This window comes from Entelurus aequoreus, linkage group LG18 (assembly GCF_033978785.1).
Source record: "Entelurus aequoreus isolate RoL-2023_Sb linkage group LG18, RoL_Eaeq_v1.1, whole genome shotgun sequence".
In the NCBI taxonomy this organism is placed as follows: domain Eukaryota; kingdom Metazoa; phylum Chordata; class Actinopteri; order Syngnathiformes; family Syngnathidae; genus Entelurus; species Entelurus aequoreus.
Window position 1 is genome coordinate 15,703,571 of NC_084748.1, and position 18,060 is coordinate 15,721,630.

The following is an 18,060-nucleotide window of genomic DNA, read 5'->3' on the forward strand; positions in this document are numbered from 1 at the left end:
ACATGCAGTATCTAGTAGATGTAGTGTATATTAGTACTATGTTAGTACTTGTAGTATCTAGTACATGTAGTATACATTAGTACCATGTTAGCACATGCAGTATCTACTACATGTATTGTATATTAGTACCATGTTAGTACATGCAGTATCTAGTAGATGTAGTACCTCTGCTGACCATCAGGGGGTGAAAGGTCAGAGAATTGAACATAAAGATGAACAACAAATTGCGAGCCTCTCTTTGATCGTGACGCTGGTTTTATTTTATTACATTTTTTTAATGCTTTTATTTTACAACTTTTATTTTTAAAGCTTTTATTTGACAACATTTTCCATCACACACTTGAGGAAAAGACAATCAAATATTGAACACATGAATATTTCACAGCAGGCTGGCCTGCTCTCTACAAGGAAGGAAAACGCTTCCTATTGGTCAAGCTGCCTGTCAATCACATTTTCAGCCAATGGAATGCATGGGATTGGTCAGCCAGCGTGTATGAGACCAATTTGTGTGTGTGTGCGTGTGTGTGTGCGTGCGTGAGTGTGTGAGTGTGTGTGCGCGCGTGCGTGTGTGTGTGTGTGTGTGTGTGTGTGTGTGTGTGTGTGTGTGTGTGTGTGTGTGTGTGTGTGTGTGTGTGTGTGTCTGAACGTCAGCGAGTGCGCGCGTGAAGACACGGAGGGACAAAGCGATCTAAGTTGAGCCAGCGGTTGCCATGGTAACGGGGAGAGGGGCCCTCCCTCCTCGCCGCGGTCTCTAGAAGGCGGGCGCCACCGGTCTGTGCTGCTGCGTCAGCTTCTGGGGGTCCAGGGTTTCGGTGAAGGGCGGGGCCTGGTAGGGCTTGGTGGTCACGATGGTGGCGCCGTTGGCGATGGGGTAGGGCGTGGCGTGGGCGTGGCCGGGGGCGGGGTCCAGGTGCTGCCAGGTGAACAGGTTGGCGTGGGAGCCGGACAAATAGCGGCGCAGCGCGCTCAGTGTCAGGACCGCCTGTGGGTTAGCGTGTTAGCATTAGCATCGGAGCATATCTGGTAACCATGTGATCTCATCCAGCCAATCAATGAGCAGAAGTAATAAAATAACACGAGTCATCGATCTTTATAAATAAATAACATTTGTCAATAAAAACAAGTATCAAATAATTATAGCTGCATTTTACTCACTCGTACAAAGTCTCCAAGGCAGAAGAGTATGTGAAAGTATCCAGTAACAAATGTGTCCGCATCATTCAACTTACATGAATTCAGAATCATTGTGGCCAATAGGCGTGACTGAAAAACAATGACTTCAACCTAAAGACAGCATAAGTCCATTGCAGACATGTAATAATAAAAAGGTGAGTGTTTCAACTCTTCTCTAATACTCCACACTATGAAATAGTACAATTATGTAGGATTCCTGTCGATATTGTATCGGATCAGTATTGGTATCGGCCCAATACTCAAGGCTAAAGTTGTATCAGGACACGCCTACTTTGAATACTTTCAATTATTTATTTTGCAATACAATTTATAGCGAATTCAAGTCAAATGATTTAATTAAAAGAATGTAATAAATATTTGTGTAGTATTTCCTTAGCAACACATGCATGTATTTTAAGTATATTATACACATTAATTATTATATTAAAGATAGATTCTATTTTAAGTATATTATACACATTAATTATTATATTAAAGATAGATTCTATTTTTTTGGCCCGGCCGGGCACAGCCCGAAGAGGCAATGTGGGTTCCCCCTCCAATGGGCTCACCACCCATGGCAGGGGTCATAGAGGTCGGGTGTGATGTGAGCTGGGCGGCAGCCGAAGGCAGGGCACTTGGCGGTCCGATCCTCGGCTACAGAAGCTAGCTCTTGGGACGTGGAACGTCACCTCGCTGGGGGGGAAGGAGCCTGAGCTAGTGCGCGAGGTGGAGAAGTTCAGACTAGACATAGTCGGACTCACTTCGACGCACAGCAAGGGCTCTGGAACCAGTTCTCTCGAGAGGGGCTGGACTCTCTTCTACTCTGGCGTTGCCGGCAGTGAGAGGCGACGGGCTGGGGTGGCAATTCTTGTTGCCCCCCGGCTCAGAGCCTGCATGTTGGAGTTCAACCCGGTGGACGAGAGGGTAGCTTCCCTCCACCTTCGTGTGGGGGAACGGGTCCTGACAGCTCAGAGTACCCACACTTTTTGGATTCACTCGAGGGAGTACTTGAGAGTGCTCCCCCGGGTGATTCCCTCGTTCTACTGGGGGACTTCAATGCTCATGTTGGCAGCGACAGTGAAACCTGGAGAGGCGTGATTGGGAAGAATGGCTGCCCGGATCTGAACCCGAGCGGTGTTTTGTTATTGGACTTTTGTGCCCGTCACAGATTGTCCATAACAAACACCATGTTCAAACATAAGGGTGTCCATATGTGCACTTGGCACCAGGACACCCTAGGCCGCAGTTCCATGATCGACTTTGTAGTTGTGTCGTCGGATTTGCGGCCTCATGTTTTGGACACTCGGGTGAAGAGAGGGGCGGAGCTTTCTACCGATCACCACCTGGTGGTGAGTTGGCTGCGATGGTGGGGGAGGATGCCGGACAGACCTGGCAGGCCCAAACGCATTGTGAGGGTTTGCTGGGAACGTCTGGCAGAGTCTCCTGTCAGCGAGAGTTTCAATTCCCACCTCCGGAAGAACTTTGAACATGTCACGAGGGAGGTGCTGGACATTGAGTCCGAATGGACCATGTTCCGCACCTCTATTGTCGAGGCGGCTGATTGGAGCTGTGGCCGCAAAGTAGTTGGTGCCTGTCGTGGCGGTAATCCTAGAACCCGTTGGTGGACACCGGCGGTGAGGGATGCCGTCAAGCTGAAGAAGGAGTCCTATCGGGTTCTTTTGGCTCATAGGACTCCTGAGGCAGCGGACAGGTACCGACAGGCCAAGCGGTGTGCGGCTTCGGTGGTCGCGGAGACAAAAACTCGGACATGGGAGGAGTTCGGGGAAGCCATGGAAAACGACTTCCGGACGGCTTCGAAGCGATTCTGGACCACCATCCGCCGCCTCAGGAAGGGGAAGCAGTGCACTATCAACACCGTGTATGGTGAGGATGGTGTTCTGCTGACCTCGACTGCGGATGTTGTGGATCGGTGGAGGGAATACTTCGAAGACCTCCTCAATCCCACCAACACGTCTTCCTATGAGGAAGCAGTGCCTGGGGAATCTGTGGTGGGCTCTCCTATTTCTGGGGCTGAGGTTGTTGAGGTAGTTAAAAAGCTCCTCGGTGGCAAGGTCCCGGGGGTGGATGAGATCCGCCCAGAGTTCCTTAAGGCTCTGAATGCTGTGGGGCTGTCTTGGTTGACAAGACTCTGCAGCATCGCGTGGACATCGGGGGCGGTACCTCTGGATTGGCAGACCGGGGTGGTGGTTCCTCTCTTTAAGAAGGGGAACCAGAGGGTGTGTTCTAACTATCGTGGGACCACACTCCTCAGCCTTCCCGGTAAGGTCTATTCAAGTGTGCTGGAGAGGAGGCTACGCTGGATAGTCGAACCTCGGATTCAGGAGGAACAGTGTGGTTTTCGTCCTGGTCGTGGAACTGTGGACCAGCTCTATACTCTCGGCAGGGTCCTTGAGGGTGCATGGGAGTTTGCCCAACCAGTCTACATGTGTTTTGTGGACTTGCAGAAGGCATTCGACCGTGTCCCTCGGGAAGTCCTGTGGGGAGTGCTCAGAGAGTATGGGGTATCGGACTGCCTGATTGTGGCGGTCCGCTCCCTGTATGATCAGTGCCAGAGTTTGGTCCGCATTGCCGGCAGTAAGTCGGACACGTTTCCAGTGAGGGTTGGACTACGCCAAGGCTGCCCTTTGTCACCGATTCTGTTCATAACTTTTATGGACAGAATTTCTAGGCACAGTCAAGGCGTTGAGGGGATCTGGTTTGGTGGCTGCAGGATTAGGTCTCTGCTTTTTGCAGATGATGTGGTCCTGATGGCTTCATCTGGCCAGGATCTTCAGCTCTCGCTGGATCGGTTCGCAGCTGAGTGTGAAGCGACTGGGATGAGAATCAGCACCTCCAAGTCCGAATCCATGGTTCTCGCCCGGAAAAGGGTGGAGTGCCATCTCCGGGTTGCGGAGCAGACCCTGCCCCAAGTGGAGGAGTTCAAGTACCTCGGAGTCTTGTTCACGAGTGAGGGAAGAGTGGATCGTGAGATCGACAGGCGGATCGGTGCGGCGTCTTCAATAATGCGGACGCTGTATCGATCCGTTGTGGTGAAGAAGGAGCTGAGCCGGAAGGCAAAGCTCTCAATTTACCGGTCGATCTACGTTCCCATCCTCACCTATGGTCATGAGCTTTGGGTTATGACCGAAAGGACAAGATCACGGGTACAAGCGGCCGAAATGAGTTTCCTCCGCTGGGTGGCGGGGCTCTCCCTTAGAGGTAGGGTGAGATGCTCTGCCATCCGGGGGGAGCTCAAAGTAAAGCCGCTGCTCCTCCACATCGAGAGGAGCCAGGTGAGGTGGTTCGGGCATCTGGTCAGGATGCCACCCGAACGCCTCCCTAGGGAGGTGTTTAGGGCACGTCCGACCGGTAGGAGGCCACAGGGAAGACCCAGGACACGTTGGGAAGACTATGTCTCCCGGCTGGCCTGGGAACGCCTCGGGATCCCCCGGGAGGAGCTGGACGAAGTGGCTGGGAGAGAGAAGTCTGGGCTTCCCTGCTTAAGCTGCTGCCCCCGCGACCCGACCTCGGATAAGCGGAAGAAGATGGATGGATGAATGGATAGATTCTATTTGTTGCATTTTAAGGTCAAGACCTCAAAAGTAGTTTTTTCCCCTTTGTTCCCCTTTTCCTTTTCTTTTTTTTCTTTTTTTTTCAATTTTTCCATTTTTTCCCCTTTCACATTTTTTCCCTTTGTTATAAATAAATGATAAATGGGTTATACTTGTATAGTGCTTTTCTACCTTCAAGGTACTCAAAGCGCTTTGACACTATTTCCACATTCACACACACATTCACACACACATTCACACACTGATGGCGGGAGCTGCCATGCAAGGCGCTAACCAGGAGCAAGGGTGAAGTGTCTTGCCCAAGGACACAACGGACGTGACTAGGATGGTAGAAGGTGGGGATTGAACCCCAGTAACCAGCAACACTCCGATTGCTGACACGGCCACTCTACCAACTTCGCCACGCCGTCCCATGAATGGCGTTCAACAGCGTCATAGTTGCCAATCCTCCCACTTTTCCCGGGAGACACCCGAAATTTGGGCGTGATGGCACTGCCTTTAGCGCCCTCTACAGCCTGCTTTAACAGCTTACCTGATCGGACACATGTTGAACGGCTCTTCTGCTTGCCTTGCCTCTCCTTTGTTCCCCTTTTTGTTTTGTTATTTGTATTTTTTTTCCACTTATACATTTTTTCCCCCATTTTTCCCTTTGTTCCCCTTTTTCTTTAATTTTTTTAAAAAATTGTAAAAAAAATTCCCCTTTCCTATTTGTTTTGTAATTTGTTTCCCTTTGTTCCCCTTTTTCTTTTTCTTTTTTCTTTTTCCTTTTTTTCCCCATTTATTCTTTATAACTTCACCCCTTTTTATTTTATTTTTATTTATTTTTTATTTTCCATTTTTTCCCCTTTCCCATTTTTTCCCGTAGTTCCTCTTTTTGTTAAATGTTTTAAAAAAATTTAAATTTTTCCCCCTTTCCCATTTCCCCCCCCCATTTTTTTGCCTTTCTTCCCCTTTTTCTTTTATTTTTTTTAAATTGTTCAATTTTTCCCCTTTCCCATTCCCCCCCCCATTTTTTTGCCTTTCTTCCCCTTTTTCTTTTATTTTTTTAAATTGTTCAATTTTTCCCCTTTCCCATTTTTTTTTCAATTGTTCCCCTTTGTTCCCCTTTTTCTTTTCCTTTGTTTTCTTTTTCAATTTTTTCCCCCTTTTCCCATTTAAAAATTTTTTTTTTCAATTTTATCTTTATAAATTCCCCCCTTTTTATTGTTATTATTATTATTTTTTTTAAACATTTTTTCCCCTTTCCCATTTTTTCCCATTGTTCCCCTTTTTGTTAATTTTTATTTTAATTTTTCAATTTTTTCCCCTTTCCCATTTTTTCCCTGATTTTTCCCCCTTTGTTCCCCTTTTTCTTTTCTTTTTTTTCAAAATTGTTACATTTTTTCGCCGTTCCCATTTTTTTTTCAATTGTTTCCCTTTGTTCCCCTTTTCCTTTTATTATTTTTTTAATTTTTCCTTTTTTAAAAAAATTTTTTCTTTATAACTTTTTCTCTTTTTTTCTTTATTTAAAATTTTCCCCCCATTTTTTTCTTCCATGTTATCTCCCCTTGTTTTAGTTTTTTTTTTTCTTTTTTTCCCAAAAGTCTTTTTTTTTTTAGGCTTTTTTTTCAAGAAGATGCCCGGTGGGATACATTGTAGAGCGATATGAGCAATTTTTTTTTGTAAAAGCAGATTTCCTCCACACAAACTGCCTAATGTATGACATCATATAACAAATCATTACATACTAATACGTAATATTCGATGAAAAAAAAAAAAGGTACTCACCCACGTGAGGACGGAGAAGAAGCAGAAAGCGATGGTTGCTCGGGCGGCGTCGGAGCCTTGCGACAGCGGCAGCTCGTCGGGAGACGTCGCCTGCCACTGATTGGTCAGGAAGCAGAAGGCGACGAACCACAGGAAGCAGGCCAGGCCTGCGGGGGGCGGGGCCAAGAGGAAACACTTGACTGTTTACACTATAGAGTTTTTGACTAATGCATCACAGCATATCATAGAAATTCCCAGATAGCACGTGTAGCGGATGAATCAGAGAAGTCTGATTGGACGGTTAGTAAAGGCTTTGATCTTCCAGCTAGACCGTGACATCATCATTTGATGTCACGGTAAATCCGATAACTCGTAAAAAGATGCAAATGTTCGTCTTTGATTGACTACAATCGCAGAAATTACGTACAAATGCTCCAAAAAATAACGTCTTGGATACAAAATGACAGAATATTTGGCTACTGATTGTAAAAAAAAAAACATTTATAGATAATATGGTCAAAAAAAATCTGGCAGCTCATTCGCCAGAATTTTATCGTAAAAATGTACGATGTTTTTTACGCGGAATTATTTTCAATTTGAAAAATGGTAAAAAGAGAGTGTTTTGTTACAGTACATTACAATATACAGTGTGAAAGCTAACATTAACATGTTAACATTAGCATTTTATTATTATTATTATTATAAAGTGCGATATTTTTGTATGCATCAGCAGCGATAAAACTAAAAGCGAGATCGTCCCTAAAATTACGCAATTTTTAAAAAATCTTATCGAGGTAGTCTGTTTGAGAACTAGCGACGATTATAACGCTGTTTTGTTGAAGAATAACATTAAGTGCTAATGCTTAACTGTAAGCACAATTGTTATTTCTTTTAGACGATGTTAAGATAAAGTGATAATCCCGATCAATTTTCTTTCCGAAAAAATCTTAGATTCTTGATGAAAAAAGTGTTGGCGAGAAAAAAAAAAAAGGCAAACTTTTTATTGTTATTATTATTATAAAGTGCACTATTTTTGTATGCATCAGCAGCGATAAAACTAAAAGCGAGATCGTCCCTAAAATTACGCAATTTAAAAAAATCTTATCGAGTTAGTCTGTTTGAGAACTGACTTGTTATACTCTGATTATTATTATAAAATGCGATATTTTTGACAACATATGCATCAGTGGCGATGAAACTGATAACGAGCTCGTTCCTAAAATTACGCATATTTTGCTATTTTATCGAGTTAGTCTGTTTTAGAACTGACGACGATTATTACGCTGTTTTGTCAAAGAATAATATTCAGCGTTAATGCTTAAGTGTAAGCACAATTGTTATTTATTTTGGACGATATTGCGATAAAGTGATGATTCCGATCAATTTTTCTTCCAAAAAAGTCTTAGATTTTTGATGAAATAAGCATTGGCGGGAAGAAAAATAATAGCAAATGTATTCATAATATTATTGTTATATTATAATTATTATTAGAAAATGCGATATTTTTGACAACGCATGTATCAGCAGCAATTAAACTGATAGTGAGCTCGTCCCTAAAATTACGCTAATTTTGTTATTTTATCGAGTTAGTCTTTTTGAGGACCGCCGACGATTATTACGCCGTTTTGTCGAAAAATAACAAAACATTTTCTTATTTTATGGTTAGTCTGTTTGAGAACCGGCAATGATTATAACACCATTTTGTCGAAGAATAACATTAAGCACTAATGCTTAAGTGTAAGCACAGATGTTATTTATTTTAGTCGATGTTGAGATAAAGTGAGGAGTCCGATCAATTTTCCTTCCGAAAAAGTCTTAGATTCTTGATGAAATAAGTGTTGGCGAGAAGAAAAATAATAGCGAACTTTTTATTATTATAAAGTGCGATATTATTGTATGCATCAGCAGCGATAAAACTAAAAGCGAGATCATCCCTAAAATTACGAAAATTTTGTTATTTTATCAAGTTTGTCTTTTTGAGAACTGCCGACGATTATTACGCCGTTTTGTCGAAGAATAACAAAAACATTTTGTTATTTTATAGTTAGTCTGTGTGAGAACTGGCAATGATTATAACGCCATTTTGTCGAAGAATAACATTAAGTGCTAATGCTTAACTTTAAGCACAGATGTTATTTATTTTGGATGATATTGCGATAAAGTGATGATTCCGATCAATTTTCCTTCCCAAAAAGTCTTTGGATTTTGATGAAATAAGTGTTAGTAAGAAGAAAAATAATAGCAACTGTATTAATAATAGTATTGTTATATTATGATTATTATTAGAAAATGCAATATTTTTGACAACGTATGTATCAGCAGCGAGCTCGTCCCTAAATTAGGAAAAACTTTTTTTTTTAACGATGTAGTCTGTTTGAGAACTGCCGAAGACTGTTTTGTCGAAGAATAACATTAAGAATAACATTAAGCACTAATGCTTAACTGTAAGCACAATTGTTATTTTGTGGTAATAAATGATAATCCCGATCAATTTTTCTTCCGAAAAAGTCTTAGATTGTTGATTAAATAAGTGTTGGCAAGAAGAAAAATAATAGCGAACTTTTTATTATTATTGTTATATAAAGTGCGATATTTTTGTATGCATCAGCAGCGATAAAACTAAAAGCATTTTTTTTATTATCTTATCGAGTTAGTCTGTTTGAGAACTGCCGACGATTATTACGCTGCTTTGTCGAAGAATAACATTAAGTGCGAATGCTTTACTGCTAGCACACACGTTATTTATTTTGGTAGCGTGAAAAAAAGTGCTAATCCCGATCAAAGTCAAAGTCGTAGATTGTTGATGAAAAGTAAGAGTGAAGTTGTTCTAAGGTGTCTAATGTCTAATTATCAGTGGTTTGGTTGCAGAATACTGTACCGTTACTTCTGATGATACATCGGACGTTGTCGCACATTTACTGAGCGTCATCACCTATTGTCGCATTATTCCGATATCTTTGTAACCGTGGAGTGTTCTGTCCTTGTTTTTTTTACCGGAGAAGACGAGGTCCAGTAGAACGGCGCGTCGTCTGTCCCGCAGGCTGCTGAAGGACGGGAAGTAGGCGTCCAGGACCAGGAAGCAGATGCTGCCCAGGAAGCAGGCCACGCCCACAGTGACGCCGTAGTTGCAGGCGTCGGCGTTGTTGTTGAAGACGCAGAGCAGGCGTTCGCTGCCGATGTTGATGTAGCCCTCGTTGACGATGCAGCTGAACACCACGATGGAGAACACCTGCGAGACGACATTTTGTTTTAGGGGGAACTGTCGCTCTTGGACTTCAAGGGGCGGGGCTTATGCAAGTACAGGACAACAAATGCAAACGCGATACAGAACTGTCAGGTTCAAACACTGATGACATTTATTAAACAAGACAAGAAGCAAGGAATTAAACAGAGACAGAATTCAATTTAGCTCAATTGAGGAGAGCGCGTACACCTGTACCCTTGTACAGTGTTCCACCACGCTCTGACGAAAGATTGTACGCCTTCTCTTTTATTTGGACTTTCCCTGATTACACGGCAACAGCTGTTTCTAAAGGAAAGGGGGTCGTAAACAGTCGCTGCCTTTGGTTACAAAACAGTTCAAAGAAAAGGTGCCTGGAGGGGATTCAGGTCCTGCTTCCTCTTCGCTTTGTAGATCTCGGGTCAAGACAACATCTTCCTGTGGATTACAATACATCAAAGAAACCGACGCCTTCATGTCGCTTCCCATCCTACACAGTGGCGTTTTACAAGCCTTCTGCTTGGTAGGATCAAAGACAGCTTTTGTCCTCTCGCCGGGCGAGCTGAACTCAATGTAACACAAAGTTTTGTGATAACTTAGAAACAATTATTCTGACAAGAACAGTACAAACAAACTCTAATTCAATGCAAAGACTTCACACGTCGTGTTATTATGGACCTTTTAAAGGCACAGACCCGAAGTTTGAAGGATCAATCAATCAATCAATGTTTATTTATATAGCCCTAAATCACAAGTGTCTCAAAGGGCTGTGCCCTGCTGTATAATAAATATGCACTTTTCCAAATGAAGTTCTTCACAGGATCATAAAAAGTCATTGTTTTTATTAAAGTTACACATTTTTAGATATAGCTTTAAGAAATAGTAATTCACTTGGGTAATACGGGTCAGAGTGATATTTTGGAAATATAAAATAGATTTACAACATTGAACTTGGAAAAGGCATTGTATGAAAATTAGGGATGTCCGATAATATCGGACTGCCGATGTTATCGGCCGATAAATGCTTTAAAATGTAATATCGGAAATTATTGGTATCAAATTTAGGACTTTTTAAAACGCCGCTGTGTACACGGACGTAGGGAGATGCCTTTGCGTGCCGGCCCAGTCACATAGTATTTACGGCTTTTCACACACACAAGTGAATGCAAGGCATACTTGGTCAACAGCCATACAGGTCACACTGAGGGTGACCGTATAAACAACTTTAACACTGTTACAAATATGCGCCACACTGTGAACCCACACCAAACAAGAATGACAAACACATTTCGGGAGAACATCCGCACCGTAACAAAACATAAACACAACAGAACAAATACCCAGAACCCCTTGCAGCACTAACTCTTCCGGGACGCTACAATATACACCCCCTGCTACCCAGAATACCCCCCCAGCCCCCCAACCCCGCCCACCTCAACCTTCTCATGTCCGAAATTCCAAGCTGCTGTTTTGAGGCATGTTAAAAAAAATAATGCACTTTGTGACTTCAATAATAAATATGGCAGTGCCATGTTGGCATTTTTTTCCATAACTTTAGTTGATTTATTTTGGAAAACCTTGTTACATTGTTTAATGCATCCAGCGGGGCATCACAACAAAATTAGGCATAATAATGTTTTAATTCCACGACTGTATATATCGTTATCGGTTGATATCGTAATCTGTAATTAAGAGTTGGACAATATCGGAACATCGGATGTCGGCAAAAAAGCCATTATCAGACATCTCTAATGAAAATACGTATTGTGTCATTAGTGCAGGAGTGTCAAACTCATTTTAGATGGGGGGCCACATGGAGGAAAATCTACTCCCAAGTGGTCCGGACTGATAAAATCACGGCACGATAAATTAAAAATAAAGACAACTTCAGATTGTTTTCTTTGTTTAAAAATAGAACATTCTGAAATTGTACAAATCATAATGTTTTTTTTGGGTTTTTTTACAATTACCTGTTGCAGTTAATAGTATATATAATTTATTTGTCGTTATTTATATTTTCTGAATAAATCATATGATAATGTTCATCAGTCAACTAATTGGTGTTAATTTTCAATCTATCAAGATAAAAAAAATTATATAAAAATCAAATTAGGTTATGTTATTTATGTAGTTTGATCATTTTCCTCGACTGATGTACTAACATCATGTGGTTTATTTTGTACATATGTAGCATCATCTACAAAGATACAAATAATTGCTATTGCGACATCTAGTGGACACATTTAGAACAGCAGTTTCTTCCATTCAGAACATTTCAGGTTAATTTTTATACTTAGCAAACTCATCCCGCGGGCCGGATAAAACCTGTTCGCGGGCCTGATCCGGCCCTCGGGCCGTATGTTTGACACCCCCGCATTAGTGGCTGTAAGCTATGTAATCATCACAAATATTAAGACATTTTAAAAGTAGTTATTGAAATATTTCAGTCTATGTGTTTTGGAGTTTCACCATTAGAATCGAACTACTGAAATGAATTAACTTTTAAATATTTGTATTTATTTAGAAAAAAATATTTTTGTATTTGCAAATATTCATGTATTTTTAATTTTCAAATCAATTATTTTTTGGCTGCAAAAATGTTTTTCTTTTCAAATATAAATATATTTTTTATTTCAAATCCATGTTTTGTTTGATTGCATAAAAGGACAGTTTTCTCTTTATAGTCTATATATAAAACGGTGATAATTAATAAGAATATTGAATTAAAATATATAATATACTACATTTTTCCACTTTCCCCCGCTGAATAATGAACTAATTCATGCTTTTCCCATTAAAATTCAGCTTGCTGCGTTGCTGGGGATGTCCGCCACATCTGGAGACAAAAGATGCTTTCAGGAACACAAAATAAAAACGTTAACGTCAGTTGTTGGCTCACCTTGCAGCGTCTGAGATGCTGCAAGAATTGTGATTAAATGCAATAATTGTGCGTCTGTTCCGAGGCGACCGTGAAGCCGCGGAGAGACAAAAGAGACGCAGGGCCTTCCTCCATGAAACAAGGACAAGATCGCAGGTGCTCATACCCACGACAGAAGCCTCAAGATGGTCCGAGGATGCGTGAAGAAGGCGACCGGGTCGAAGGCGATGTTCCCGGCCTTGGCGGCACCGAAGGCGGCCGCTGGCTCCATCGCCGAATAGCAGCCCTGCGCTCCGCCGGCGTTAGCGGTGCTGCTGCTGTTCTTTGACCGCGGAGAGACGCAGACGAGGCGGCCACAAAGCAGCTGGATGCAGCCTCCTCTTCATCCTCCTCCTCCTCGTCCTCCTCCTCCTCCTGCAGCCACACTATGACGTCACTCCCAGACTGCTGCTTATTTACAAAATTTGAATGATATTTTCCCCACGTTTTTCAAGTTTTCTGTAATCTGAGTGAGCAATGGCGTCATTAGACCTGTTGATTTGTATTAAAATGCAATAATAAACTTAAAAAAAGTACTTTTTCATGTTGTAATGTTTTTTTTCCGTTTAATATAAAATTAATTAAATATATATAATAATGATTACACAATGACTAAACAATTATATATTTTAGATTTCTCTTTCATTGTATTAATATTAGTAATAAATAACATGATAAAAGATGCAATAATTAATAATTATTATCAACATTATTATTCATTATATTATTAATACAACAATTTGCTGTCTTATTTTCAACCATCGATATAAAATACAGTATGTACAGTATATCTTATGATCAGGTTATCATAAAAGAGTCTCAATAATCAAAATTAATAGTACAAAAAATAATTATGATGAACATTTTGAACCCTTTTTTTTAAAATAAAGATTATTTATGTATTTATTATTTGTTTACTTACTATGGTATATTGTGTATTTATTATTTATTCGCTTTTCTGTCACAGAGAACAAGGAAATGGGATAAAATTGCTATAGTATGAAAAGTGGTAGGATTAAATCAGCTCTGCTTCTTCCTACTCCTTTTCGGACGTGCTGTAATGAAACAACTGGAAATGTGTGATGCATTACATTGTGTCGTATGCATGTTCCAAATAAACTGAAACCGAACTGAACTGAACTGAACAAAGAATGCAATGTATTTTAAATAGGAACATATTAAAAAAACATAGATTTCATTATTTTATTTTGCAATTTAATAATGATAAAATTGAATAATACAGTTTTTTAATATAATATTTTAATTATATAAATGATTCATGAAATTAATAATAGCCTGGACTAACCATTGATATATTTTTGATTTCTGGTGGTATTGTAATAATAATAATAATAATAATAATAATAATAATAATAATTAAAAATACATTAATATATTTTTATCAATAATATTTTAGTAATGTTGCGATTAGCTGGCGAGCAGTTAAGCGTGCACCCCCACCAGTCAGAGAGCACTGTTCAGTATCGTGGCCCCTGATTGGCTCAGCCTCAGACAACCTTACAATAGTAGATTATTGGCACGAAAGGTGACTTTATGTTTGTTGTTTCATGTCCAGAAGGTTTTCGTCATGTAAAACTAGTTTTCAGAAAGTTTTTTTTGATGCTTTAGCTATAAAAGTATTTAGTTTGGTAAAAAAAAAAAAAAGACAACATATTCTGTTTTGACTTTTATTACATTGTTTTCAAGCAGACTTAAAGCTCATCTTTGCTGCTTTTCTTCTCCTCTTCAGCTTCCAAGGCCTTCCTGTACTTCCTCCTGTCCTCGTCCTCCTTTTTTTAGGAAACAAAAGCATTCACCAAAGGTTTATTTTTAGCCACAAAACGTCAACATCAACGCTTAGCCGTCACCTTGATTCTGTCTTTTTTGGCTTTCTCCATCTCTTCATGGACAAAGCGAAGTAGGTCCTTCAGCATCCTCCTGCCCGTGTAAAACGTCGCCTGTCGGGAAGGCCACATGACACATTATGTGCCTCCAAAAAAGGGGGTTAATTGTTTTATGACAGGAAGTGGGGGGGTTTATGACCCCTCCAGTAAGTGGGTGTGGCTTCTACGTACCTCCAAAAAAGGGGGGCCAGTGGGGGTTGTGGGGAATGATGTCCCACTCATAAGGCATGGCCTAACCCGGAAACAGGAAGTATACGTCATATCCAGCCGCCATTTTATTTATGTAGTTTTTACTAATAAACCCTCCATCTTGGTTGTAATCCATAAATCATTATGACTTATGTAATCATAATTGTCAGGTTCAAACACTGATGACATCTATTAAACAAGACAAGAAGCAAGGAACTAAACAGAGACCGAATTAAATTTGGCTCAATGAGGAGAAACGCGTAGACACTGTACCCTTGGACAGTGTCGTCCCACGCTCCTGACGAAAGATTGTACGCCTCCTCTTTTATTTGGACTTTCCCTGATTACATGGCAACAGCTGTTTCTAAGGGACGGGGGTCGTAAACAGCCATCGCCTTTGGTTACAGAGCAGTTCAAAGAAAAGGTCGTAAAACAGTTCAAAGAAGAGGTCCCTGGAGGGGAATCAGGTCCTGCTTCCTCTTTGCTTTGTAGATCTCGGGTCAAGACAATATCTTTCTGTTGATTACAACACATGAAAGAAACAGAACACCTTCATGTTGCTTCCCATCCTACACAGTGGAGTTTTACAAGCCTTTTGATTGGTAGGATCAAAGACAGCTTTTGTCTTCTCGCCGGGAACTCATTGAAACCTAAAGTTTTGTGATAACTTAGATACAATTATTCTAACATTAATGATTTATGATTCCCACAGGCATAAAACTATATTTATGCCTGTAGGAATCACAATGATTTATGATTATTTTAGGACTACATTTATGCCTGTCATAAATCATTATGACTTATGTACTACAACCAAGATGGCGGACAGCTTAAAAAATTACAAGTTGTAATACCCTTTTTAGCCTGTAGGAAGCATAAATCATTATGACTTATGGACTACAATCAAGATGGCGGGTTTATTAGTAAAAACTACAAAATTGAAATGGCGGCTGGATATGACATATATGTTAGAATAATTGTTTGTAAGTTATCACAAAAAACTTTGTGTTGAAATGAGTTCCTGGCAAAAGGACAGGGGCTGTCTTTTGAAACCTACCAAGAGTAAGGCTCGTAAAACTCCACTGTGTAGGGGGGGAAGCAAGATGGTGTTCCTGTGTTCTCTCATGTATGGTAATCAACAGAAGGATGTTGTTCTGGCCCGAGGACTTCAAAGCGGACAGATGGCAGGATCTGCCCAATTTCCAGACGAACTCTTTTTGAAGTATTTTACAAACCCTTTTTTGAACTATTTTATGGAACTGTTTTTGAACTATTTTACGACCTCTTCTTTTGAACTGTTCGGTAACCAAAGGCAACGCTGTTTACGACCCACTTCCCTTTGGAAGCAGCTGTGGTCAGGTGGGGGGAGAAAGTCAAATAAAGAAGGAAGAGTGCAATCTTTTGGCGGAGCGTGGGTGACACTGTAAGAGGTTACAGGTCGACACGTTTTCTCCTCAATATTGAGTCCAAATTGAATTCTGCCTCTGTTTGATTCTTTGCCTCTTGTCTTGTTTAATAGATGTCTTTAGTGTTTGAACCTGACAGTATACTTCCTGTTTCCAGTTTAGGTCATGCCCTATGAGTGTGACGTCATCCCCGCAGCCCCTGCCAGCCCACCTTTTTTGGAGGTACGTGGAAGCCACGCCCACTTCCGGTCATAAAACACTGACCCCCCTCCTTCGGAGGCACATAATCTTCTCATGACTTTCACCCAATGACATCACGCCGACCTGACAGTGGTAATAATACTAATGGTGAACTGTATGCCGTACTCTCTCTGCGTGAAGAGCCGGGAAGAGGCAGAACGACGGGTAGGCCCTCTGCACCGACATGGCGATGTCATTGGCCGAGGCGTCGATGCGAGCGATGACCACGTCGTCGCGCTCCGCCAAAGCCCGAGCGAGATCCTCCCACAGCGAGAAGACGCCACGGGACTGCGGGCTATAAGGAAGGTCTGAAATATAAGCCAGTCACTTCATTAGGTACACTTAAAAAAAAAAACAGGCTTTGCTACACGTCCTAAAATAAAGCCAGAGAGCTCTGCTAAGTCATTCTTCGACATAAACAACATTTTCTAGTATTACATTTAATTAATACATTTTTTTTTTTTTACTTTTCTAATACATTTTATTTGAATTGAAACGATTCTTCAGTAATTAGATTTTTAGTGCAAAATAAAAATGTAACTTAGTCAAAACATCTTGACAGTATATCAAACCCAGGTAAATTGTTAGAATAATCGTATCTAAGTTATCACAAAACTTTGTCGAGAATACAAAAGCTGTCTTTGATCCTACCAAGCAGAAGGCTTGTAAAACTCCACTGTGTAGGATGGGAAGCAACATGAAGGTGTTCTGATTCTTTGATGTATTGTATTCCACAGAAATATATTGTCTTGACCCGCGAACTACAAAGCGGAGAGGAAGCAGGACCAGACTCCCCTCCAGGCACCGTTTCTTTGAACTGTTTTACGACCTTTTCTTTGAACTGTTCTGTAACCAAAGGCCATGGCTGTTTACGACCCCCGTACCTTAGAAACAGCTGTTGCCATGTAATCAGGGAAAGTCCAAATAAAAGAGGAGGCGTACAATCTTTCGTCAGAGCGTGGTGACACTGTCCAAAGAGTACAGTCCAGACGTCTCTCCTCAATTGAGCCAAATTTAATTCTGTCTCTGTTTAATTCCTTGCTTCTTGTCTTGTTTGTTAGATGTCATCAGTGTTTGAACCTGACATACATTGTGTACAAGTTCAGCACTAATATTGGAAATATTGAAGGAGATTTGCCATTATATTGTTACCAGTGACAGAGCAGAAAGGGGCGAGGAAACCGCTACAGGTATCGATACAGGTACTTTTGTGTGTGTTGATAAATATCAATTGTTATTGATAATAAAATATCATTTTTATTGCAACATTTGAAAATAAGCTGATTGTGATAACTGCTGTCCAGTTGTTATATCTTGTTTTATTATTTTGTATTTTTGAGTCTCATTTGCAAGTATGACAATAAGTTGCAGTTACAGTTGCAAGTCCAAAACTTTAGATGGCAGTAGTGTTTAGTTTTTGTTTTTTTTGTTGCATCTTAAAAAGTGTTAATACTGTACGTATTGTACTTATTACGCACCAGCTGTTTGATTGTAACGTGCATCTTAGTTGTAGTTTTCGTTAACACATTTGCAGGTGTTGAAATCGCCATGTAAAATTGCTAATGCTAATCAGTAGCATGGCAATAGCAAAGCCAATGTATATTAGAATCAAGCTAGTGCATTTTTTTGAAAAAGTGGAGCCTTACTTTACTTACGTTGGATCGTTTTTTGAGTCAAAATAATTAATTAC

At 40.8% G+C, this 18,060-nt stretch overlaps 2 protein-coding genes across 2 annotated transcripts in view; both read right to left on the reverse strand.

Annotated features, from left to right (window-relative positions):
* Nucleotides 1–243: 243 nt before the first annotated feature.
* On the reverse strand, nucleotides 244–13,022 carry LOC133633519 (synaptogyrin-3-like). The gene is made up of 4 exons (XM_062026064.1): nucleotides 12,759–13,022; nucleotides 9,489–9,723; nucleotides 6,516–6,661; nucleotides 244–982 (listed from the first exon to the last, which is right to left on the reverse strand). The coding sequence occupies exons 1-4, from the start codon at nucleotides 12,861–12,863 to the stop codon at nucleotides 752–754; spliced, it is 717 nt and encodes a 238-aa protein (XP_061882048.1). The 5' UTR covers nucleotides 12,864–13,022; the 3' UTR covers nucleotides 244–751.
* A 1,287-nt stretch (nucleotides 13,023–14,309) lies between these two features.
* zgc:136472 (uncharacterized protein LOC678514 homolog) overlaps nucleotides 14,310–18,060 on the reverse strand; it is a 29,590-nt gene continuing 25,839 nt past the window's right edge. Inside the window, exons 8-10 of the mRNA XM_062026603.1 lie at nucleotides 16,497–16,678; nucleotides 14,500–14,589; nucleotides 14,310–14,421 (exon numbers count right to left, since the gene is read on the reverse strand). Of these exons, the coding sequence (XP_061882587.1) occupies nucleotides 14,344–14,421; nucleotides 14,500–14,589; nucleotides 16,497–16,678 (350 nt within the window). The 3' untranslated portion in view covers nucleotides 14,310–14,343. The remainder of the gene's footprint in view (nucleotides 14,422–14,499; nucleotides 14,590–16,496; nucleotides 16,679–18,060) is intronic.